This window comes from Vulpes lagopus, chromosome 12, assembly GCF_018345385.1.
Source record: "Vulpes lagopus strain Blue_001 chromosome 12, ASM1834538v1, whole genome shotgun sequence".
In the NCBI taxonomy this organism is placed as follows: Eukaryota; Metazoa; Chordata; class Mammalia; order Carnivora; family Canidae; genus Vulpes; species Vulpes lagopus.
This window is the reverse complement of record NC_054835.1, coordinates 17,881,843-17,906,842: the sequence shown is the minus strand read 5'-3', so window position 1 is coordinate 17,906,842 and position 25,000 is coordinate 17,881,843. Positions and strand designations below refer to the sequence as shown.

Below are 25,000 nucleotides of genomic sequence, written 5' to 3'. Positions count from 1 at the left end.
TCAGATTTAAGCCATTTAATTTTTAAAGTTTTTAATTTAATTCAAGTATAATTTTTTTTCTGTGAACTCACATATCTGCTGTATTTTTTCTCTGCTGTTTTTTGGAAACTTTTGGATATTAAGGATATCAGATTGTTGGTTTTTTTCTTTCCTTTTTTTTTTTTTTAACTCTATATATTAGGGTTATTAACCCTTTGTAAACCTAAGTTTCAAGCTTTTTTCCCCCCCCAAGTTTATCTTTTTTTTTTTCTTTCTTTCTTTTTGTTTGGAGTGTCTTTTTCCATGACCACTCTTCCCAAGTTTTTTTTTTTTTTTTTTTTTTTAATATTGTTAAATATGTATCATTCTTTGTTATTATTGTTTTGGATTTGGATCATAAAGTTTCCTCTATCCCTGATTATGGAGGAACTTCTTTTATTTGTAGTTTCACTTTTTAAATTTTATTTATTTTTTAAAAATTTATTTATTCATGAGAGAGAGAGAGAGAGAGAGGGAGGCAGAGAAACAGGCAGAGGGAGAAGCAGACTTCATGCAGGGAGCCTGATGCGGGACTCAATCCCGGGTCTCCAGGATCACGCCCTGGGCTGAAGGCGGCGCTAAACTGCTGAGCCACCTGGGCTGCCCTATATTTCTTTTTCTAAATGGATTCTCAATTTTCTCAACATTTATTTTTCTCCCCTTTCGTTGTATGCTAAATTCCAAGACAGCCATACTTGAGTGTGTTGCTTGTCCTATTTTTAAGTATTCTAATGATGCCATAGTTATCTTTTAGTATTAGATAGTGTAAATGTTCAGTTCCCCCATTGTTTATTTCTCTGATTTTCTGGAGTGTGCTAGCCCATTCTCAAAAATAGATTATTTTCATTGTACAGATTAGGAAAATGAGGCTACCTGAGCTCACAGTTTGTAAATAGTGTTGCCAGGATTCATGTCCAGGCAGTTTATTCCAGAACCCAGGTTCTAAAGCCTCTCAGTTACGACAGCTATTTTTAACAACGAGTAATCTGATATAAAGGAACTGATACCAGAACACCAGGGAGTTTACTGGTTATCTGTAGTATCTACTTATCTAATGATGCAGATTTGATAAAGGCCATATTTTAATGTGAATCAGGTTTATGGGGAAACAGTTGTCTGTGTGAAAATCATTACTTCTTCCATTGTAGTTTTCTTTGGACTGTCTGTATTAGAGTTGATTAAATACTGGCAAATGGTATCTGAAAGGAAAAGAAACATAACTTACTGAATTAAATCTTTTGTGTATTTTCTTATATTTGAATATCATTAATAGATGAGAATCTTCCTGGTGTCAAAGACATACTATTGGTACATCTTAAGTTGTTAATGCAGATTTTTGATAGCTATGTGTTATCTCTTCTGATGCGTGCACTGTATCTGGATTAGGTAAATCTTGAAGTATTGACACAGAAAGGCTTCTACGATATAAAGATTTGTTTACTTTTTAAAGTATACATACACTATTTACTTGTATACTATGGATATTAAGAATCTTTTTTTTTTTTAAAGTACCACAGGTAATTGTGATCATGAGCCAGATGAGGAACTACTATACTAGTAGACCATACTTCCTTCTCAGTGAAAATCTAGACCTGAGATAATTTTGTATATGCTGTCAGAAAATGATCTTATACTAATTATTCTTAGTAGCTTTTGCTTTTCCTGACTTTTTTCTTTTTTTATTTCTCTACAGTAGTTTATGCCAGTGTGGCTTCATTCATACAGATGAACCAAGGATTGGGATAGCAGTATAAAATTAGAATCAGAGAACTGATTGCCCAGCAGGATGCCATCAACTAACCGAGCGGGCAGCCTGAAGGACCCTGAAATTGCAGAGCTCTTCTTCAAAGAAGATCCAGAGAAGCTCTTCACAGATCTCAGAGAAATTGGCCATGGAAGCTTTGGAGCAGTGTATTTTGTAAGTGTTAAAGGCTTAATGTCAGTGACCAGCATTTACTTAATATTTAGTCCTGGTGAGAAAAACAATAATATAAAGAAACATAGGCAGTAGTCCGTTTTATAATCACTTGCATAGATGTATGTATATAATATGAAAGTAGATAGTTTTATTTATTGAGCTTCTTAGATTATTGAAAAAATGGGAAAGAATTTTATTTTGTTTTAACTTACATGTGGTTTGGCATTTTAGCACAGTTGTTTGAGGAGTCTAATGACTTGCATTACTATAGAATTAAATTTTTATAGAACACTGACTTCTGTAAAGTCTCATACGTAGTCAATTTTAGTGTTGTGGAATTCTAGGATTATTGTTTGACAGAAGCTATGTACCAAAGTCCTTTTTCTTGTGTGTATATGTGTGTGTGTTGTGCTAAAAGAATCCTCAAATTTGCCATTTTAATCATTTTTAAGTGTACAATTTGTGGTGTTACGCTCACAATGTTGTACAACCATTACCACTATTTTCAAAACTCTTTTTTTATCACCCCAAACAATAAGCTCTGTATTTATTTGCAATAACTTCTTCTCCCTCTACCTAATCTCTGATCTACTTTTTTCTATGAATTTGCCTATTGTAGATATTTCATATGAATGGAATCATACAATATTTGTACCTTTGTGACTAGCTTATATCACTTAGGATACTGTATAGCTTAACACCTCACAGGTCAACCATGCTGTAGCATGTATCAGTACTTCATTCCTTTTTATAGCTGAATAATACCCCATTGTATAAATATGCCATGGTTTGTTTATCCATTCATTTGTTGATGGACACTAGATTGTGTCCACCTTTTGACTATTGTGAATAAATGCTATAATGAACACTGGTGTACAAATATCTGTTTCAGTCACTGTTTTCAAATTTGAGTGTGTACCTAGGAGTGAAAAATACTAGATCACATTGTGATTTTAGGTTTAACTTTTTGAGGAACTGACAAACTGTACCATAGTGCTTGTACCCTGTTTCCATTCCCATCAGCAGTTTACCAGAATTCGGATTATTCCATATCCTCACAAATGCCTGTTATTTTTTATTATTTTGATTATAGCCATCCTACTCGTTGTGAAGTAGTAACTTGATGTTTTGATTTGTATTTTCCTATTACTAAAAATGTTCAGCATCTTTTCATGTGTTTATTAGTCATTTGTATATCTTCTTTGGAGAAATGTCTATTCAAATAGTTTGGCCATTTTAAAATTTGGGTTGTCTTTTTGTTGTGGAGTTGTAAGGGTTCTTTACGTATTCTGAATATTAAATCCTTAATCAGATACATGAATTGCAAATATTTTCTCCTGTTCTGTAGTTTATCTTTTCACTTTCTTGATAATGTCCTTTGATGTACAAAAGTTTTAAATTTGGATTAAATCCAATTGGTCTATTTTTGGTCATTGTTACTTATGCTCTAGGTGTTATGTCTAAGAATCCATTGCCAAATCCAAGGTGCCAAATCCAAGGGTTTTATGCTTGTAACTCTTATTTACAGGTCATTGATTCACTTTGAGTTAATTTTTGCATATATTATGGGGTAAAGGTCCAATTTCATTCTTTTGTATGTGGAAATTCAGTTGTTCCAGTGCTCTCTATTGAAGAGACTATTCTTTCCCTGTTGAATTATCTTAACATCTTTGTGGAATCAATTGACCATATTGTATGGGTTTACTTCTGAACTCTCAGTTCTTTTCCATTTGTTGACATATCCATCTTTATGTTAGTATAATACTGTTTTGATTACTGTAGCTTTGTAGTAAGTTTGAGATCAGGGATAACTTTATTAATCTTTTTAAGGATAGTTTTAGCTATGTGGGGGTCCTTGGAATTCCATATAGATTTGGGAATCGGCTTCTCCCTTTCTGCTGTTGGAACTTTGTTAGGGATTATTAAATCCATAGATTATGCTTGGTAGTATGGCATCTTACTAAGTCTTAACTATCTGTGAACACAAGATGTTCTTCTAAACTTTTATTTAGGTCTTTAATTTTGTCAGCAATGTTTTATAGTTTTCAGTGTACCGTTGTACTTCATTGCTTAAATTTAGTCATTAGTATGTTATTCTTTTAGCTGCTATTGTAAATGGAATTACTTTTTTAATTCCCTCTTGAAGAGATTGTTCATTTCTGGTATATAGAAACAAGTGATTTATGTGCATTGATTTTTACTCTAGTTTTGCTAAATTTATTAGCTCTAGTATCTTTCATGTGGATACTTTGGAATTCTGTATATAAGATCATGTCACTTGAGGCACCTGGGTGGCTCAATTGGTTAAGTGTCTACCTTTGGCTCAGGTCATGACCTTAGGGTCCTGATAAGCTCAAGCCCCATGTCAGGCACTCTGCTCAGCAAGAAGTCTGCTTCTCCCTCTTGCTCTCCCTCTGTGTTCTCCCTCTCTCTCTTTGTCTCCCTCAAAGAAAAAAAAAGATTAACCTTTAAAAAAAAAAAAGGTATAAAAAATTGTTTTATTTCTTCCTCTCTAATTTGGATGCTTTTTATTTGTTTTTATTATGTTTGCTCTAATTAGAACTTTGATGGCAGTGATGAAAGTGAGCATCCTTGTTCTGGATCTTAAATAGAAAGCTTTTTTCCATTTTTCATCATTGAGAATAATGTTATCTGTGGGGTTTTCGTAAATAATCTTTATCATATTGAAGATCTTTCTATTTGTAATTTTTTGAGTGTTTTTTTCATGAAAGTTTGTTGTACTCTTTTTTTTTTTTGTACTCTGTTATATACCTTTTTGATATCGATTAAGATGATCATATGGTTTTTCTCCTTGCTTCTGTTAATGTAGTAAATTACATTATTGATATTGTTATATTGAACCACTCTTGCATGTCTGGGATAAATTCCACTTTGTCATGGTTTATAATCCTTTTATATAGGCTGTTGTTTTTGGTTTGATTGTACTTTGACTACATCTGTATTCATAAGAGATACTGTAATTATGATTTTCTTGGTCTAGTGTTTGTATCAGGCTAATACTGGCCTCATTGAGTTAGGAAGTGTTCTTTTATTTTTTGGAAGAGTTGGTGAAGAATTGTGTTAATTCTTCTTTAAATGTTTGCTAGAATTCACAGTGAAGGCATCTGGTTATAGACTTTGTTTTTTATTGCTGGTTCAGTGTTAACTTGTTAGAGGTCTGTTGCTATTTTTTATTTTCCTTTTTAAAGATTTTATTACTTGACAGAGAGCAAGAGAGCACATGCAGAGGGAAAGGGAGAAACAGGCTCCCCCCCACTAAGCAGAGAGTCTGTCATGGAGCTCCATCCCAGGACCCTGGGATTATAACCTGAGTCAAGGACAGACGCTTAACCAACTGAGCCATCCAGGTGTCCCTATTTTTTATTTTCTTAAGTTACTTTATTTGTGGGTTCTAGGAATTTGTTTCATCTAGGTTATCTAATTTATTGGTATACAGTTGTGCATAGAAATGTCATATAACCCTTTTTATTTCTGTAGGTTGGTTGTAATGTTCCCACTCATACCTGGTTTTAGTTAGTTAGTTATTTTTTTGGCTCTTCTCTCAAGAGAGCAAGAAAACACAAGCATGAGCAGCGGAAGGGGCAGAGGGAGAAGGAGACTCCCCACTGAGCAGGAGCCCGATGTGGGGCCTGATCCCAAGACTCTGGGATCATGATCTTAGCCAAAGGCAGATGCTGAACTGACTAAGCTACGCAGGAGCTCCAAGATTCTCCCAGCTTTACTGGTAAAAGTCCCATGTCCTAGAAATCCCATATTCCAAGGCAAAATGAGATAATTATTCATCCTACATATATCTATAACACATAGTTTTTATATGCCATTTATTTATTTATTTATTTATTTATTTATTTATTTATTTATTTAAAGATTTTATTATTTATTCATGAGAGATACAGAGAGAGAGAGGCAGAGACACAGGCAGAGGAAGAAGCAGGCTCTATGCAGGGAGCCTGATCTGGGACTTGATACCAGGACTCCAGGATCATGCCCTGGACCCAAGGGAGGCGCTAAACCACTGAGCCACCCAGGGATCCCACCATTTAATTTTTAAAATGAGGATAGTGTCATTTATTTTTAAAAATTTTATGGTGCTACTTTTTTTATTTTTTAAGATTTTATTTATTTATTCATGAGGGACACACAGAGAGAGGCAGAGATACAGGCAGAGGGAGAAGCAGGCTCCATGCAGGGATCCCGATGTGGGACTTGATCTCGGGACTCCAGGATCACGCCCTGGGCTGAAAGCAGGCGCTAAACCACTGAGCCACCCAGGGATCCCCAAGAAGACAGAATCTTTTGGTGTAAAACATACGGATGGGGGAAAGTAGGTTAACTTTTTCATTGTTTAAAAATATACCACTATAAGCAAGTAAAGGATTTATATATAGGCATGTGTGGCTGGTTTAGTCAGAAGAGCATGCAGCTCTTGATCTCAGGGGCATGAGTTCAAGCCCCACATTGAGTGTGGAAATTATTTAAATAAATAAATAAAAACTTAAATATATTTACATGCATATACTTCCTGTTGAGAAGTGAAATTGCAATACTTTATAAACCTGAACAGTTTCATGTGAAGGAATTGAGATGAAGATATTAAGTAGAGATATTTATTTAATTTATTTAGTGTTTTAGAAGATTTTATTTATTTTTTAGAGAGAGAGAGAGAGAACAAGAGAGTGAAAGAGCGTGTTCATGGGAGAGAGCACAAACAGGATGGGGGCAGAGAGAGAGGGAGAAGCGGACTCCCTGCTGAGCAAGGAGACCAATGCAGGGCTTGATCCCAGGACTCTGAGATCATGACCTGAGCCCAAAGGCAGATACTTAACTGACTGAGCCGCCCAGGCGCCCCACATAGAGATATTTTAAAATATTTTTAAAAAAGATTTTATTTTTCTAGAGCAGTGTTAGGTTCACAGCAAAATTGAAAGTACAGAAAGATCTCTTATCCTTTTCCTCACACATGCATAGCCTCCCCCATTACCAGTATCCTCTACCAGAATAGAACTGATCAACCAGGGATCCCTGGGTGGCTCAGTGGTTGAGCATCTGCCTTTGGCCCAAGGTGTGATCCTGGAGTCCCAGGATCGAGTCCCACATGGGGCTCCCTGCATGGAGCCTGCTTCTCTCTCTGCCTATGTCTCTGCCTTTCTCTCTCTCTGTGTGTGTCTCATGAATAAATAAGTAAAATCTTAAAAAAAAAAAAAAAAAAGAACTGATCCACCTACATTGATGTAACATAATCACCATAGTGTACATTAAGATTCACTCTTAGTACCGTACATTCTATGTGTTTAGTCAAATGTATACTAAGTACCCATCATCATACAGAGTATTTTCACTGCCTTGAAAAAAACAAATTGTGTGGAGGTTTTTGTGTGGATATATTTTCACTTCCTTTGAGTAAATACTAAGGAGTGCCATTGTTGGACTGTATTGTAAAGTATGTTTAATTTTATAAGAAACCACCGAACTATCTTCCAAAAGGGCTGTACCATTTCGCATTTCTACCAGCAGTGAATGATGAGAGTTCTTGTTGCTCTGTATGCTCATTGGTACCAAAGGATACTTTTGGTGTTTCAGATTTTGGCCATTCTAATTGTGTCTAGTATTGTATCTAATTGTTTTAATTTATATTTCCCCTGATAATCATGATGTGAACCATCTTTATATATCTAATTTCCCATCTGTATGTTTTCCTTGGTAGAGTGTGAGGGTGTTAGGCCTTTTTTTTTTTTTTTTTTTTTAAGATTTTATCTATTTATTCAGGAGAGACAGAGAGAGAGCCGGGCAGAGACACAGGCAGAGGGAGAAGAAGGCTCCATGCAGGGAGCCCGATGTGGGACTTGATCCCAGGACCCCAGAATCACTCCCTGGGCCGAAGGCAGGCGCCAAACTGCTGAGCCACCCAGGCATCCCTGTTAGGCCCATTTTTAAATCAGGTTGTGTGGGGGCACCTTGCTGGCCCAGTAGGTAGAGCATGTGAATCTTTTTTTTTTTTTTTTTTTTAAGATTTTATTTATTTATTCATAGAGATGCAGAGAGAGAGAGAGGCAGAGACACAGGCAGAGGGAGAAGCAGGCTCCATGCAGAGAGCCTGATGTGGGACTCGATCCAGGGTCTCCAGATCACGCCCTGGGCTGCAGGCAGCACTAAACCGCTGTGCCACTGGGGCTGCCCAGAGCATGTGACTCTTGATCTCAGGGTTGTGAGTTCAAGCCTCTCATTGGATGTGAAGCCACTTAAAATTCAAAAAATTTTCTTTAAAAAAAAAAAAATCAGGTTGTATATTTTCTTATTGTTGAATTTTAAGAGCCTGTTGGGTCCAGGGCTTTGCTTTATTGGGAAACTTTTGATTACTGATTCAATCTGTTTACTACTTATAGTGATACTATTCAGACTTTCTATTTCTTCATGGCTAATTTAGTCTTGATAGGTTTTATATTTTTCAGAATTTGCCCTTGTCATCTAATTAATTGGCATATAGTGGTTCATAGTACTCTCTTAAAATCCTTTTTATTTTAGAGTCAATAGTAATGTGCCCTTGTTAATTTCTGAGTTTAGTAATCTTTTTTCCTTAGGCCATCTAGTTAAAGGTTTGTCAGTTTTGTTGATTTTTTTTGAAGAACCAACTTTTGATTTCATTGATTTTTTTTCCCCTGTTTTTCTATTCTATTTTATCTCTGCTTTAATCTTCCTTCCTTCTGTTAAATTTGGGTTTAGTTTGTTCTTTTTCTAGTTCCTTAAATTGTAAAGTTAGGTTGCTGATTTGAGAATCTTTTTTTCGTGGGTCCATAGCTATAAATTTCCTCCTGAGCGCTTCTTTTACTTGACCCCATAAGTTTTGGTATATTGTATTTTTGTTTTCATTCAACTAGGTATTTCTAATTTCCTTTGTGATTTCTTTTTTGATCCATTGGTTCTTGAGAAGTAGGTTGTTTAATTTCCACAACTTTGTGAATTTTGTAGTTTTCCTTTTTTTTTTTTTAATGAAAATGGGGAGGGAGAGAGAAATGTGGGGCTCAATCTTACAACCCTGAGATTATGATCTGAGCCAAAAGCAAGAGTCAGGTGCTTGACCAGCTGAGCTACCCAGGCATCCTTAGTTTTCCTTTTTTGTAATTTCTAACTTCATCCCATTGAGATCAGAGAATTTGTATATCTGTCTTTTTAAATTTATTGAGACTTGATTTTTGGCTTAATATATGGTCTTTCCTGGAACATGTCCTGTGTGCCCTTGAGAAGAATGTGTATTTTCTTGTTGGGTAGAGTGTTCTGTATATGTATATTCAATCTAGTTGGTTTATTGTGTTCTCTGTTTCTTTGCTTCTGTCTGGTTGTTCTCTCCTCTTTTATGAGTGAGGTATTAAAGTCTCCAACTATCATTGAAGAACTGTTAATATCTCTTCAATTCTGTCAATTTTTGCTTCATATATTTTAATGACCTGTTATTAGGTATTATAAAATGCTTATAATTGTTATATCTTCTTGCTGTATTGAACTTTTATTAGTATATAATAATAATCTTTGTCTTTTATAACCTTATATGACTTAAAAGTCTTTTGATTTATAAGTCTTTTTGTGGACTCAGTTTTTCATTCCTCTTAAATATCTAGGGTGGAATTGTCAGATAATAGGCAGGTATATATGTTTAGTTTTATGACCAATTACCAGACTTCTTCATTAAGTAAAAATTTACACTTGCATCAACAGTATATGAGAATTCCATTTGCCTCATATTCTGCTAACATTAAGTGTTGAGTCTTTAATTTGAGTCATTCTGGTGGGTGTGTTACAGTATTTCGGTAAGGTTTTAACATACATTTCCTTGATGATTGGTGATATAGAGTACTTTTTCATAGACTTAATGGCCATTCACATATCTTTGGGAGGTGTGTGTTGAAATGTTTTTCCCAGTTTTTAAAATTTTGGTTGTTTTCTTTTTGAGTTGTGTGAGTTCTTTTGTATATCTTAGATAGCTATCAATTTTATGTATTTTGTGAATATTTTGTCCCAGCACTGGAAAATTACATATCTTCTGTACTTTGTTGGGTGTAATGATCTATGCATGTCGAGTAGGTAACATACATTGATTATAGTCTTGAGCTCTTTTGCATCCTATCTGAATTATTTGTTTTTGATGTGCATGTTCTATTAGCAACTCAAAAATGTATTTTAAAATCTCTACTGATTGTGGATTTATCTGTTTTTTTTTTTCTTTTTAGCTGTCTCTTCATGCATTTCTAACCTGATTTATTAGGAATATACAAATTTCAGATTATCGTGTCTTCTTGTTGAATTGTCCCATCATCATTACAAAATTTCAGTCTTTACTTTTCATAGTATTTCTTGCTTTGAAGTCTACTTTGATGTTAATCACACATCTTTCTCTGGCAAGTGCTTGCCTGGTAGTTCTTTTTCCATCCTTTTTCACTTACTGTTTCTGGAACCTTACATTTAAATTGTTTCTTGGAGCACCTGGTTGGCTTACTTGGTTAAGCATCGAACTCTTGATTTTGGCTCAGGTTGTGATCTCCGGGTTACAAGATTGAGCCCTTGCGTGGGGCTCCACATTTGGTGTAGAGCTTGCTTAAGATTCTCTTCCCCTCTTCCTCTGCCCCCCAAAACATAAATTAAAAATATAAAATATTTCTCATCTTTGTTGTCTTCACCCCCCCAAATTTTTTCACGTTTATTGTGATGTGATTAATATATAAAATTGTGTAAGTTTAAGCTGTACAGTGTGTTGATTTGATATATTTATATATTGCAAAATGATAACCACTATATCATTAGGTAACACCTCCTTCCTGTCACATAATTATCATTTCCTTTTTGTATTGAAAACATTTAAGATCTACTCTCTTAGCAACTTTCAAGGATCTAATATAGTATTATTAGCTGTAATCACCATGCTATACATTAAATTCCCAGAACTTGTTAATCTTAAAACTGGAAATTTATACCTTTTGACCAATATCTGCCCATTTCCTCCCACCTCTCAACCCCTGGTAACCATTATTCTAGTTTCTTGGAGTGCAGCTTCTTTAGATTCTAAATATACAGTATTTGTCTTTTTCTTTTTAAGTTTATTTATTTAAGCAGTTTGTATCCAACATGAGGCTCCCAACTCATGACCCTGAGATTAAGAGTCCTGTGTTCATCTGACTGATCCAGCCAGGTGCCCTGTATTTGCCTTTTTCTGTCTTATTTAACTTAGCATAGTGCACTCAAGTTTCATCCAAGTTGCTTAGTTTTGTGAACTTGTTAAACATTTTAGATATTAACTCCTTTATCAGATATGTGATTTGCAAATGTTTTCTTCCATTCCATCGATTGCCTTTTCATTTTGTTTTGCTGTTTGTGTCTTTTTAATTTAACTTAGCCCACTTATTTTTGCCTTTTTTTTTTTTAAGATTTTATTTATTCATAGAGACACAGAGAGAGAGAGGCAGAAACACAGGCAGAAGGAGAAGCAGGCTCCATGCGGGGAGCCCAATGTGGGACTCAATCCCAGGTCCCCAGGATCACGCCCCGGACTGCAGGCGGTGCTAAACTGCTGCGCCACTGGGGCTGCCCATATTTTTGCCTTTGTTTCTTGTGCTTTGGGATCCTATCTAGAAAATTGCTGCCAACAACAAAGTAAGGAACTTTTTCTTTTTCATTTGTTTTAATGGAGGTTTTTTGTTCATTTATATTTTATGCAATTACTGCTTATAGTTGGGCATAAGTCTTTTTTGTATTTGATTTCTGTTTTTTAGTGAGCTCTATACCCAGTGTGGGTCTTGAACTCACCACCCTGAGATCATGAGTCTCATGTTTTACCAACTAAGCCAGCCAGGCAGCCCTGTTCTTGCCATCTTTTGAATTAATCAAGAGTTTGTTATTATTGTTTTAAATTTAGGTTTTATTCAGGTATGGGGACACCAACAGATCAGGTATCAAGATCAGGTGATTACAGGAAAGATGGTTTGTTATACTCAATAGGTCCAAGAGAAAAGGGCATGCCAGGCCAGAGGGGGGCGTCTGCAGAAGCACTGGTGTCAGTGAGGAGGCAGAGGAAGCTAGGGAAAAACATGGACAAGAGCACTTATTGTGGTTTCTATGGGAAGAAACAAGTGGGGCAGGTAGGCAAGTTTAGGATTGTGTAGGGTTTTGTTTTTTTTAAGATTTTATTTATTTATTTGAGAGAGAGAGCAGGATGGGAAGATGGGCAGAAGGAGAGGGAGAAGCAGAGCTCTCCGCTAAGCAGGGAGCCCTGACATGGGGCTCAGTCTCACAACAGGGGGATTACAATCTGAGCCGAAACCAAGAGTCAGGTTTTCAAACAATTGAGCCACCCAGGAGCCCCTGTAGATTTTTGAGCTGTTGCTTTTCAGCTCCCTTTTTTGAGATGATACGCTGTAAGTCTGTTTTGGAAACTCCTCTTTCTGGCTTTTGTCTCCTTAGCCTGGCTTTCTCCTTGGACTCTATTTTTCTGTACCACAAATTCAGGGATGAAGCTGGAGAAAATTTATAGCTCACTTTGTAGGTTGTCTTCTCTCAAGCGTTCTGGTCTCTCTCAAGCATTCTAGTGTCTCAAGCCTTCCCTGCATTTGTTGCTCTTCAGTAGTTTCATGCGGTTGTTTTACATATATTGCCTGCTTTTATAGTTGTTTTGGGCAAGTATTAGTATTAGTAGTAAGATTTTCTAGGTTAATGTGTGATATATTTGTATTTGCATGGAGTTTTCATATATCATTCTGTAAATATATGTGTTTTTGGAGCAATTGGTATTTCATTGTTAGTAATGAAAGTAAAAATTTCTTTAGATTTTCTCTCTTCTTTAGACCTTCCCATCTGATATGTTAAGTGGGGATAGTGATGTTATGATCCTTTTCCTTGCACTAAAGGGCCTGAGTTAAATAACATATTAGCAAAATATCAGTAATTTAAAAATTTTAAATCTATAAAATTGTATTACCCCAAATCTATAACTTGTCATTAGTCTTTAAAGTGACTGGAGCAGGTAGGTTTTAAAATCAAGCTTGTAAAAAAACAACAGAAAAAATCAGGTTGTAATGGGGACTAAGAATGTATCAGAGAAAGGTAAAAAGGAAAGACAAGCGAAGACTCTTGAAGACAGCACCATACACCATACTAACAAATGTAGGCTTTATTCTAAAGACTTTAGGGAACCTACTGAAGTGCAGGAGAGATATTATATTCCCATTCATAATATAGAAAGTTTATTCTTGTAGTAATGTGGAGGAAAAATTGGCATTGTCAAAGATCAAAGAAAGGATGCTGATTTTGAAGCTTTTGTGATAATTTAGGAAAGAAATACTGAGGGCTTGGGGTACCTGAGTGGCTGGCTCAGTTGGTTAAGTGTCTGACTTAATTTTGGCTAAAGTTGTGATCTCAGGGAACTGGGATCAACCCCATTGTGGGGCTCTGTGTTCAGCGGGGAGTCTGGTTTCTCTCCTCCCTCTCCCTTTGCCCTTCCATGTGCATATGCACACATCCTCTCTGTCTCAAATAAATAAATAAATCTTTAAAAAAAAGAGATACTGAGAGTTGAAGATTTATTTATTCATTCATTCATGAGAGACACACAGAGAGAGGCAGCGACACAGGCAGAGGGAGAAGCAGGCTCTCTGTGGTGAGCCCAATGTGAGACTCCGTCCCAGGAACCTGGGATCACAACCCAAGCCAAAGGCAGATGCGCAACCACTGAGCCACCCAGGTACCCCGAGAGACTGAGAGTTTAGATAGTGTCAGTGAGGGTAGAAAGGTGAATACACATTTTTTCTTTTTTTATTAAATAAGTTCTGCGCCCAGTGTGGGACTTGAACTCATAACCCTGAGATCAAGAGTTGTATGCCTATCAACTGAGCCAGCCAGGCACTCCATGAATACACATTTTTGAACTAAAGTTTAAATTGATAGAATAAGAGAACTTGTTTTTGATAAGAGGGTGCACATGGTAGTACCTCATGGAAGAGAATTATTGTGTATGTATTCCCTATTATTATTATATATATTATATTATATATTATTGTGTATGTATTCCCTAGTGCTTAGACTTCCTTATGTAGTAGTTTCTGGAGTTGTCCTACCCACCTGGAATATTTTAAAGATCTGTGGCTGGGAAAGAAAGTTTCATAGTCCCATAGGAAGGATCTCATAGGAGCAGCAAAAGCAAATTGGTCTGAGCTAGATGTCAGGAGCTGGCTTATAAGAGACCCAGTTAAACACAATGTGGGATTCTGATTGGAAGAAATTTTCTATAAATTTTCTAAGATAATTGATGAAATTTGAATATGGACTATATGTGTACTAGATAATAGTATATCAATGCTGAATTTCCTAAATTTGGTAAGTACTGTGGTTATTTAAGAGAATGTTTGGGCAGCCCAGGTGGCTCAGCGGTTTCGCGCTGCCTTCAGCCCAGGGCATGACCCTGGAGACAGACCCGGGATCCAGTCCCATGTCGGGCTCCCTGCATGGAGCCTGCTTCTCCCTCTGCCTGTGTTTCTGCCTCTCTCTCTCTCTCATGAATAAATAAAATCTTAAAAAAGAATGTTTTTGTTATTAGAAAAAAATATATGAAGAAGCATTTTGGAACCAAGGGTGAGAATGTGTATTCTCAAATCCTCTGCAATAATAAGTGATGACAATGTGATGATAATATGTACTTTAGAAAGTTTCAAAGCAAATGCGGCAAAATATTGCCCAAAGATTTATCTATAGGTGGGCCTGGGAAATTACAGCCCGTGGGGCCAAATCCAGCATGTGAACTACTTTTGCTCAACTTCCAAATTAAGAATGGTTTTTACAGGGGCTCCTGGCTGCCTCAGTCAGCAGAATATGTGACTCTTGATCTTGGGGTTGTAAGTTTGAACCCCGTGTTGGGTGTAGAGATTACTTAAAAATAAAATCTTAAAAAATGGTTTTTACAATTAGGTAAAAAAAAAAGGAAGAAAATGCAACAGAAAAAGAAAGATAATATGTACTTGGCCCACAAAGCCTAAAATACTTAGTATCTTACGATAGAAAAAGTTGGCTGACTTCTGACCTAGTGAGACATAACAAAAGTTCACTGAACGAATCCAATTTTACTGTATGTTTGACATATTTTCATAACCAAATGAATGAGGGAAACAAGATAAATGCTGTTTTAGGAAGTCAGGAAACCTAGATTCAGGTTGAAATCACCCATCAGCAACCATTGCATGTGAAAGCATCAAGGAATCAAGGGCAACTGCTCAAAGCAGGTGTTTTTTGTTAATTGTTTTGATGTCTGGGAAACATGTGCCAGCTAGATGAGCAAAGTTTGAATGTAGCCCAGAATTGAATCTTTTTGCCATAATCCCATTTTTAGGTCACTAACTTTTGTATTTCATGGTATCAAACCTATGAGTATGTGTTGTGTGTGTGAGAGTGCACACATGAGTGAATGCTTTTGGTTTTTGTTTCTCTCATCCCTACCCCATGACAGGGCTTTTAATGTCTATTATCTGTCTATAGAGTATATAGAGGAAGGACCTTCTTACCTAATTTTTTTAGATGACTGCAAATAGTTTTCATAACATTTCTGAATTTTCATTAGTTTGCAATAAGGATCACCTAAAGTTTAAAAATACTCCAGTTGAACCAGGTATGCTGGCTATCTCATCAGGCAAGCTAATCAAGCAAGGGCTGGTATCATAAGTATTTGAAAGCAAACCAAAAGAATTAGCTGTCCAAAAGGACTACTATCTCTAGATTGCCAGGAAGATAAAAATTTCCCTTTTAGTTTCCAATACCATAAGTAGAACCAGTATGTCAGTAGATGGGTTACAGAGCACTGGCTTGGGAGATAGGTAGCTTGCTAACAAATATGACAGATCATGTATGATCCTGGCAAATTCATTTTTTTAAAGTTATTTTTCTTCATTTTAAAGAATGAGTTGTAATGTTTACCTCTTTTTTCTAGTATAAGATTTTACTAATCTGTATTCTTTTAGGGGCTTGGTGAGTTTATATTTTCAGTGGTTACAGCAAATTGTTCAATGTTAATTTAAAAAAAAAAAAAGGTATGGGGAGCCTAAGTGGCTCAGTCAGTTGGGCATCCAACTCTAGATTTTGGCTCAAGTCATGATCTCAGAGTCATGAGATTGAGCCGTGTACTGGGCTCTATGTTTAAGCAGGGGAGTCTACTTGAGATTCTGTCTCTCCCTCTACCCTTCCTCCATTCTGTCTCTCTTTCTCTCAAGTCAGTAGATAAATCTTTAAAAAAAATGAGAAAAATATACAAAGAAGATCTAGAAAAGCAATTTACATATAATTAATTGATGGTGATTTCAGATCATTCTAACTGGTTCATTAAAATCGCTTCCGAACTTCAGAGTTTTATGGTTTGAAACAGAATGATTAGTTGTATATATTTTCTTTTTCCTCCTCTTTTTTGCTCTCTACAACATCCAGTTTGTCTTGAGGCCTATAGCCAATTTTGGCTTTATCTTTATTCTCAGGCAGTGAGAATGGATGATATGTAGTATTTTGCTCTTCACTTATCACTTAAGTATTTTGTTATGTGTATATATACATACATATATATGTATATATATATATAAGCACCTTTTTAAAAAAAGATTTTATTTACTTGAGAGAAAGAGAGAGCGTGAGCAGAGGGAAGGGCAGAGGGAGAAGCAGACTCCCCACTGAGCAGGCAGCTCGATGTGGGGCTCCATCCCAGGACCCTGGATCATGACCTGAGCTGAAGAAAATGTTTACTGACCAAAGCACCCAGGTGCCCCTCTATAAACACTTAAAAAAAACCTTTTCTAACTGTTATCATCTGACTTATACTCTATGAGAGGAGTATCCCATCCTCTTTTCAGTTCATTTGTTATATATTAATTACTCCAATAAAAATGTCTATATTATTTATGCTGTTCTTGTCTAATGTATTACATCTGCACACACTAGATTTTTTAAATTATTTTTTTATTTTTAAGTAATTTCTATATCCAATGTGGTGCTTGAACTCACAACATTGAGATCAGGAGATGCAGGCTCCAACAAGTGAGCAAGCCAGTGTCCCACATCAGCATACATTATAAATAAAGAATTCAGTGTTATAATTTTTTCTTTAAACAATCATGTATTTTAAAGAATCTAGGAGAAAAAAGTATTTAAAAATTTATCCACATATTTACCATGTTATATACAACATGATAGTTTACTTTGGAAATTCCCAGTTTACAAAAGGACTCCAAGAACTAATAGATGAGTATAGCAAAGTTGCAAGATACAAGCTCAATATACAAAACTTCATTTTATTTCTGTATGTCAGCAGTGAACGAGTAAAATTTGTTTTATGCTAAAAGTACTGCTTATAGTAACTACAGAATGAAATACTTGAGCTTAAATCCAACAAAAAATGTGTAAGATTTGTATTCTGAAGACCATAAAACATTGAAAAAAATCAAAGGAGACCTAAATAAATTGAAGAGATATACTGTGTTGATGGATTGGAAGATTAATGTTATACTGTCACTTATGTCCAAATTGATGTATAGATTCAATGCAATCCCAGTCAAAATCTCAGCAGCCTTCTAAAATAGATACTAACAAACATATTTGAGGGACGCCTGGGTGGCTCAGCGTTTAAGTGACTGCCTTTGGCTCAGGGTGTGATTCCAGCGTTCTGGGATCTAGTCCCACACTGGGCTCCCTCTGTGGAGCCTGCTTCTCCCTCTGCCAGTGTGTCTGCCTCTTTGTCTGTGTCTTTCATAAATAAATAAATCTTTAAAAAAAATTTCTAAAAATTTTAGGGAAAGTGAAGTAACTAGCCAAAGCAACTTTGAAAAAGAAAACAAGGTCAAAAACTCACATCATCTGATTTCAAAAACCTACAGTAATCAAGATAGTATATTGTTAAAAGGATAAATATATAAACCAATCAGACAGAACAGAGTCCAGACATAGACCCATACAACTATAGTTAACAGATTCCTGGCAAAGGTACAAAGACAAATCAATGAAGAAAGGATAGTCTTTTCAACAAATGGTGTCAGAGCAACTAGACATCCATATGCATAAAAATAAACTTTGAAGAATGCCTGGCTGCCTCAGTTGGTGCAACATACAACTCTTGATTTGGGACTTGTAGTTTGAGCCCCACATTGGGTGTAGAGATTACTTTAAAATCTTTTTAAAAAATAAAGATAAACTTTGATTCATACCTTCTATAAAAATGAGTGCAAAATGGATCATCCTGCTAAATATAAAGCCTACTATAAAGTTTCTAGACTAAAACGTAAGTAAAAAATCTTTAACAACAGAGACATTATATTACCCATAAAAGACAAAATTTATAAGTTGAACTGTATCAAAATTTAAAACTTTTGTTTTCTTAAAGATACTGTTAAGAGATGAAAAGGAAAGCCACAGATAGGCAGAAAATATTTTCAAGTCACATATCTGACAAAGGATTTGTATCCAGAACACATAAAGAACTCTCAGGGCACCTGAATGGTTCAGTCAGTCGTGTCTGACTTTTAATTTTGACTGAGGTCATGTATCTCAGGGTCTAGAGATTGAGCCTTGAGTTGGGCTCCACATCCAGAAGGGAGTCTGCTTGAAGATTCTCTCTCCCTCTTCCCCTCCCTCTGCTTGCATGCATTCTCTCTATAAAATAAAAATAAATTTAAAAAATTAAGAACTCTCACAGCTCAACATTAAGAAAATAACCTAATAAAAATTGAGCGAAAGGTCTAAACAGATCTTCCCAAAATATAGATGATTAATAAACATACAAAGATGCTCAACATCATTAGTTTTTAGGAAAAAGCAAATTTAAGACCAATAAGTTTGGTCTTAATCATTAGTTTTTAGGAAAAAACAAATTTAAGACCAATAAGTTAGGTCTTAATCATTAGTTTTTAGGAAAAAGCAAATTTAAGACCAATAAGATACCACTGTATGCCTATTAAAATGACTTAGAAATAAAGATGAGGAAAAAATAAATAAATAAATAGATAGGCAGATAGATAGATAGATAGATAGATAGATAGATAAATAAATAAATAAAGATGAGGGGATCCCTGGGTGGCTCAGCCGTTTTATGCCTGCCTTCGGCCCAGGATGTGATCCTGGAGACCCTGGATCGAATCCCGCATCGGGCTCCCTGCATGGAGCCTGCTTCTCCCTCTGCCTGTGTCTCTGCCTCTCTCTCTCTTTCTGTGTCTCTCATAAGTAAAATCTTAACAAAAAAAAAAAAAAGAAAGATGAGCTGAAAGAAATATAGGCAGTGCCAAGTACTGGTGACTATGTGGAGCAATTGGAAATCTCATTAATTGCTGGTAGGAGTGTAAAATGGTCTTGCTACTGTGGAAAATGGTCTGGCAGTTGTTGTTTTTAAGATTTTATTTATTCATTCTTGAGAGAGACAGAGGCAGAGACCTAGGCAGAAGCAGGCTCCCTCCGGGGAGCCTGTCATAGAACTTAATTAACCTCAGGACCCGAGGATCGTGAATTGAGCCAAAGGCAGGCACTCAACCACTGAGCCACCCAGGCACCCCGGTCTGGCAGTTTTTAAATAAAGTTAAACATACTATTATCATATGACCCAGCATTCCCACTCCTAAATGTTAATCCAAGAGAAATGAAAACTCAAGTTCACACAAAAAACTACATATGAATAATTAATGGTAGTTTTATTCATAATTGCCAAAATTGCAATCTACTTCAGTATGCATGCCATAAAGAGTGAATTTTACCAGTTTATTAAGTGTTCTTTAATGTTAATAATAATTTTTTAAAAACTATGATGGGGAAATATAAATGGTTGCAACTATAACATGTGAACCTAACTGTATTGTAAAGAAATAACATAAACACACAGAAGTGGATGAGGGAGAAAAGAGCTAATCTCAAATGATTTTTGAAACATTATTTTGGCTGAATAAGGCTAAACACAAAAGGAACTGTAGTTACTCAGTTTCTCACAGGGATATGGTTTGGCCGTTCTGAAACTATATAGTAGATTTGAATAAGTAAGTAAATGTATTATAGATAAGGAGAACCAGTTTTCTTACTATTCAAGAAAGAAGTTACAAATAAGGAAAGGGGGAAGGCTGGATAATAACACTATGTTGTTTGATTGGAATTGTGAAGATATTAGTAGGATCCTATTTCTCTCTCACATGCCACAGATATATATGTGTATATATATGTGTATATATATGCATGTATATATATATGCAAATACAAATTCCTTTTATTAAATGTAGAACAACTAAGAGAAGTAATTGTTGCAACCAAGATCCACTGATTGATGATAAAATTAGTGGGTTAAATTCTGAGGAGGAAGAGGATATATGCATAATGTCTAATATGGCCCCAGAGATATTTATTAATTAAAATGGGAAAATCAATGGAGAAATCTGGCAGACTACCTTAACCAAGTGTTCATGATTAAATCACCAGTGTCCACATCACATACTCTCCCTCTGACATGAAACTGAGGTTACATTATATTTGTGTTGTTCTTATTTTTAAAATGCATAAGCTTAAATCATGAGGAAATATACTCAGATTGGGTAACATTATACAAAATAACCAGTACTCTTCAGAAGTGTCAGCATTACGAAAGAGAAAGGTTTGAGGGATTGCCACAGGCTGGAGGAAATTAAAACAACATGATAACCAAGCAATGTAGGATCTTGGAACAACAATAAAAAAGCTTATTAGTGGAAAAATTGGTGAACTTAAAATAAGGCCTTAGTTTAGTTAATGGTTAATAATATTACCAGTGTTAATTTGTTAGTTTTGATAACGGCACTATATTATGTAGATATTAACATTAGAGGAAGCAGGGTGAAGGGTATGGTAATTGTAATATTTTTCCAACACTTCTGTAAGTCTGTAATTATTTCTAAGTTAAAAAAGAATTAGGGACGCCTGGGTGGCTCAGCGATTGAGCGTCTGCCTTTGGCTCAGGATGTGATCCCATGGTTCCGGGATCGAGTCCCGCATCAGGCTCCCTGCATGGAGCCTGCTTCTCCCTCTGCCTGTGTCTCTGCCTCTCTCTCTCTCTCTCTCTTTCTCTCTTTCTCTCTCTCTCTCTCTCTGTGTGTCTCATGAATAAATAAAGAAAATCTTTTAAAAAAAATTTAACCTCAGAAATAGACTTTTTCCAAAAAAGAAAAAAGGGAAGTGTTTGTTGACTTTTTTTTTTCCTGTAGAGAAATAATGTACACTTCATAAATAAACGGTTCCAGGAGATAAAATTGGTAGTTAAAGAAACATGTCTATTATCTTAAAGATTGTAATTTTCAAAGAGAGCCAATGAACTATTATTCTAAAGCCATAAAGTACCTCTAAGAATTCTTTTCTTAATCTGTAGGGAAGAATTCTACTCACATTCTTTATTTCTTCTTCCTATTAAAATTTGCTTCCCCCTCCCTCAAGCAACAAATGCTATATAGATGTTTAATATTTTGTCAGTATTACAGATTTAGGGTTTTTTTGTTTGTTTTTATTTTTGTAGTGGGCATCTTTGCAATAAAACCACAATTTAAAATATTATTTCCCTAGAGAAAGTATGTTTCAAATTCTTAACAATTTGAACTTTCGGTTCATATCCCATTTGAAAATTGGATACAAAAAGGATAAAAATACAATAAGAACTATAATTTCACTACCAAAGAGAGCATTATTAACATTTAGGTATACATCCTTGAAGAATCTTGTTAATGTACACATGCTCTATGTGTGTGTTTGTTGTTATTCATGTTTGTTTAATTTTCAGATTGGACACAAGATGAGAGAAGAGGGACCTAGAGGGGACCTGATATTTCAAAAATAACCCTATTTTTGGTATTATAGTTTTGTCTGAGTTTATGCTTGTCCCTTCTCCATGGAGAAATACAGAACCAAGGGAAAATAAACATAGAATCTTAGAATTGGACTCAATAAAAGAACCACACTGAGAGGATACCTGTCTCAGTCTGTTTAGTGTCTGACTTTAGCTCATGATCTTGGGGTTATGGGATCGAGCTGTGCTTCAGGCTCTACCTGGAGTCTGCTTGTCCCTTTCCCTTTGTCCCTCCCACTGCTTGTGTTCTCCCTGTCTCTCTCTCAAATAAATAAATAAAAATCTTGGAAGAAGAAGAACAACAACAACCAACCAACAACCACCACCACCACCACCACACTAAGAAAATCCTGACATGTAGCCCATTCAGTGTGCTGGTGGTATATATTAAATTGACTGATTTTATTGAGTTCAACTTATGTACAGTAAATATACAGATATTAAATGTATAGTTTGATGAAGTTAGATAATTTATGCCCCCATACAATCAAAGATTCAGGATACAGAATGATGATAGTTGTGGTGGGGATTGGAATGGAAGAGTTAGAGGATGGAATGATATCTGTTTGAGTATACCTTTTGTGTAGTAAATATTTAATATGTTTAAAAATTAAAATGTAACCAGTATATATGAGGGAGCATGTCAAAGGCAAACAGGAGGGGGGCACCTGGGTGTCTCAGTAGTTGAGCATCTGCCTTTGGCTCAGGTTGTGATCCTGGGGTCCTGGGAGTGAGTCCCACATCGGGCTCCCCAGATGGAGCCTGCTTCTCCCTCTGCCTCTCTCTGTCTCTCAGTGAATAAATAAATAAAATCTTTTTTTTTTTAGGCAAACAGAAACAATGCATCCAACTGTATTTCAGACATAACCACATTGGAGGAAAGAATAGAACTAATACAAGTAACTTTTTTAACTATAAACCTTCAGTCTGGGAGAAAGAAACTGCAGACAAATCTTCAGCTCTTAATACATTTGTTTCATATTGTGATGTGTGTGACAGTTCTGAAACTATGTGTTAAAGAACTGAGCAGTGAATTTTTTTTTTTAAGATTTATTTATTTATTCATTCAGAGAGAGCGAGAGAGAGGCAGAGACACAGGCAGAGGGAGAAGCAGGCTCCATGCAGAAAGCCCGATGTGGGACTCGATCCCCGGTCTCCAGGATCACACCCCAGGCTGCAGACAGCGCTAAACCGCTGCGCCACCGGGGCTGCCCTAAGCAGTGAATTATTTTGATGTTATTTAGAGTCAGGATCCTAACTATAAAACAAGAAATATGGATTCAGGAAAGTAAGGAAGAACCCTATGAGATTCAATAGGATGTATCTCTTCCCCTAATCCTATATATGTGTGTGTGTGTGTGTGTGTGTGTGTGTGTGTGTGTGTGTGTGTGTGTATAAATATATAAAATGCATATCTCCTATCTGTATCTGCCACAAAATTGTCATTGCAATGACACCTCAGAATCGGTGAGCACATAGATTTTGAATTCCTCACTAAAGGGAACAAGAGCTCCTTGGAGTAATGGCTCATTCTATTTAAGGGACAGGGAACATTAAAAGATAAGCCTTAGAACATCGTGTGCCAGAAAGTTAAAAAGTGCTTTAGGCAAAAAAAGGGGGGGGGCTGTCAAAAGGACACTAGAGCCAGATTTAGGGGGCTCACACTGACAAATCCTGGAATATGAACATCCATATAAAAAATGGCAATGGATTTATATAGCCTATTGAATAAAATAGGAATCCATAATTTCCAGGACAGATGATGAATCGATGGATAAAAAGGAGGACTTTTCTTCATAATATGATGTTGACTGTTAAATGTGAAGGGAATGATAGAGTTGGGGAAAAAATTAGCATTTTGTAATCATCATAGTGAAGATTGTGGCCAGAACCGTTCAGAGGTTGCTAAATCTAGAGAGAAAGTTTGACGAACAGGATGCTTACATAGTTTAAAAGTATCTCTTCACAGATTACTTGTTAGATACCAGGTAGGAAACAGTAACTATTAACTATATACATTGGAAAAAATCAGACAAAGCCTTGAGTAGGTGATGAAAATTAGTATCATCAAGGAGGAACAGACAGACACTGTATTCCTACAGATATGGTATCCTGAAAAGGACAAAATCACTCTTGTGGTGTATAACCAGAATCTAATCTTGAAGAAATGCCAGGCAAGCACAAATTTAGTAACATTTTATAAAATACTACTGTATATTCGTCGAAAATGCCATTGTCATGAAAGATGAGAAAAGGTTCAGGAATTGTTCTAGAGTAGAGGAGACTAACAAGACATGATAAGGAAGTACAACATGTGATCCTGAGGGGAGGGAAAAACATTGTAGACATTAACTTTTTTTTTAATGTAATAGGCAAGGTATCTCATTTTAATTGTAATTTAATTTTTTAAAAGATGTTATTTGTTTATTCATTAGAGACACAGAGAGAGAGGTACAGACATAGGTAGAGGAAGAAGCAGCCTCCCTGCAGGGAGCCCAATGCAGGGCTCGATCCCAGGACCCTGGGATCATGACCTGAACCAAAGGCAGACACTCAACCACTGAGCCACCCAGGTGCCCCTTGTCATTTAATTTTAATGTAATAATTACTAATATGTTGGGTTTTAATAAATTATAATCATTTTCTATCTTAGCTTACTATTTTAAAATAGCATTACAGAAGATTTTATAGTAATAGAAGAGTTTTCCTCTATAATTTTCAGTTACCCTAATGTACATCACCATGTAACATGGTTTTGTCACTAAGAGATCAACATTCATTAAATGATACACCAAACTTACATACTCAGATTTTTCCAGTTTTTCCACTGTCTCTTTTTTCTAGAATCAATCCAGAAAATTGCATTGCATTTAGCACGCCTACTTTTATTTATTTATTTATTTTGAGAAAGAGAAAAAGGTGAGAGAGAGGCCAAGGACCTATATCGGGCACTCCTAATAAACCCACTTTTTTTTTTTTTAATTTACTCATGAGAGAGCGAGAGAGAGAGAGAGAGAGAGAGAGAGGGGCAGAGACACAGGAAGAGGGAGAAGCAGGCTCCATGTGGGGAGCCTGACGTGGGACTCGATCATGGGTCTCCAGGATCCCGCCATGGGCTGCAGGCGGCGCTAAACCCCTGCGCCACCGGGGCTGCCCTACTTTTGTTTTTTATTTTAAATGATCATTTGCCTTTCTGTAAA

At 36.0% G+C, this 25,000-nt stretch overlaps 1 protein-coding gene across 1 annotated transcript in view; it reads left to right on the top strand.

Moving 5' to 3' along the window:
• Positions 1-25,000, top strand: part of TAOK1 (TAO kinase 1) — a 164,516-nt gene that overhangs the window by 56,643 nt on the left and 82,873 nt on the right. Inside the window, exon 2 of the mRNA XM_041724224.1 lies at positions 1,712-1,936. Within this exon, the coding sequence (XP_041580158.1) occupies positions 1,805-1,936 (132 nt within the window). The 5' untranslated portion in view covers positions 1,712-1,804. The remainder of the gene's footprint in view (positions 1-1,711; positions 1,937-25,000) is intronic.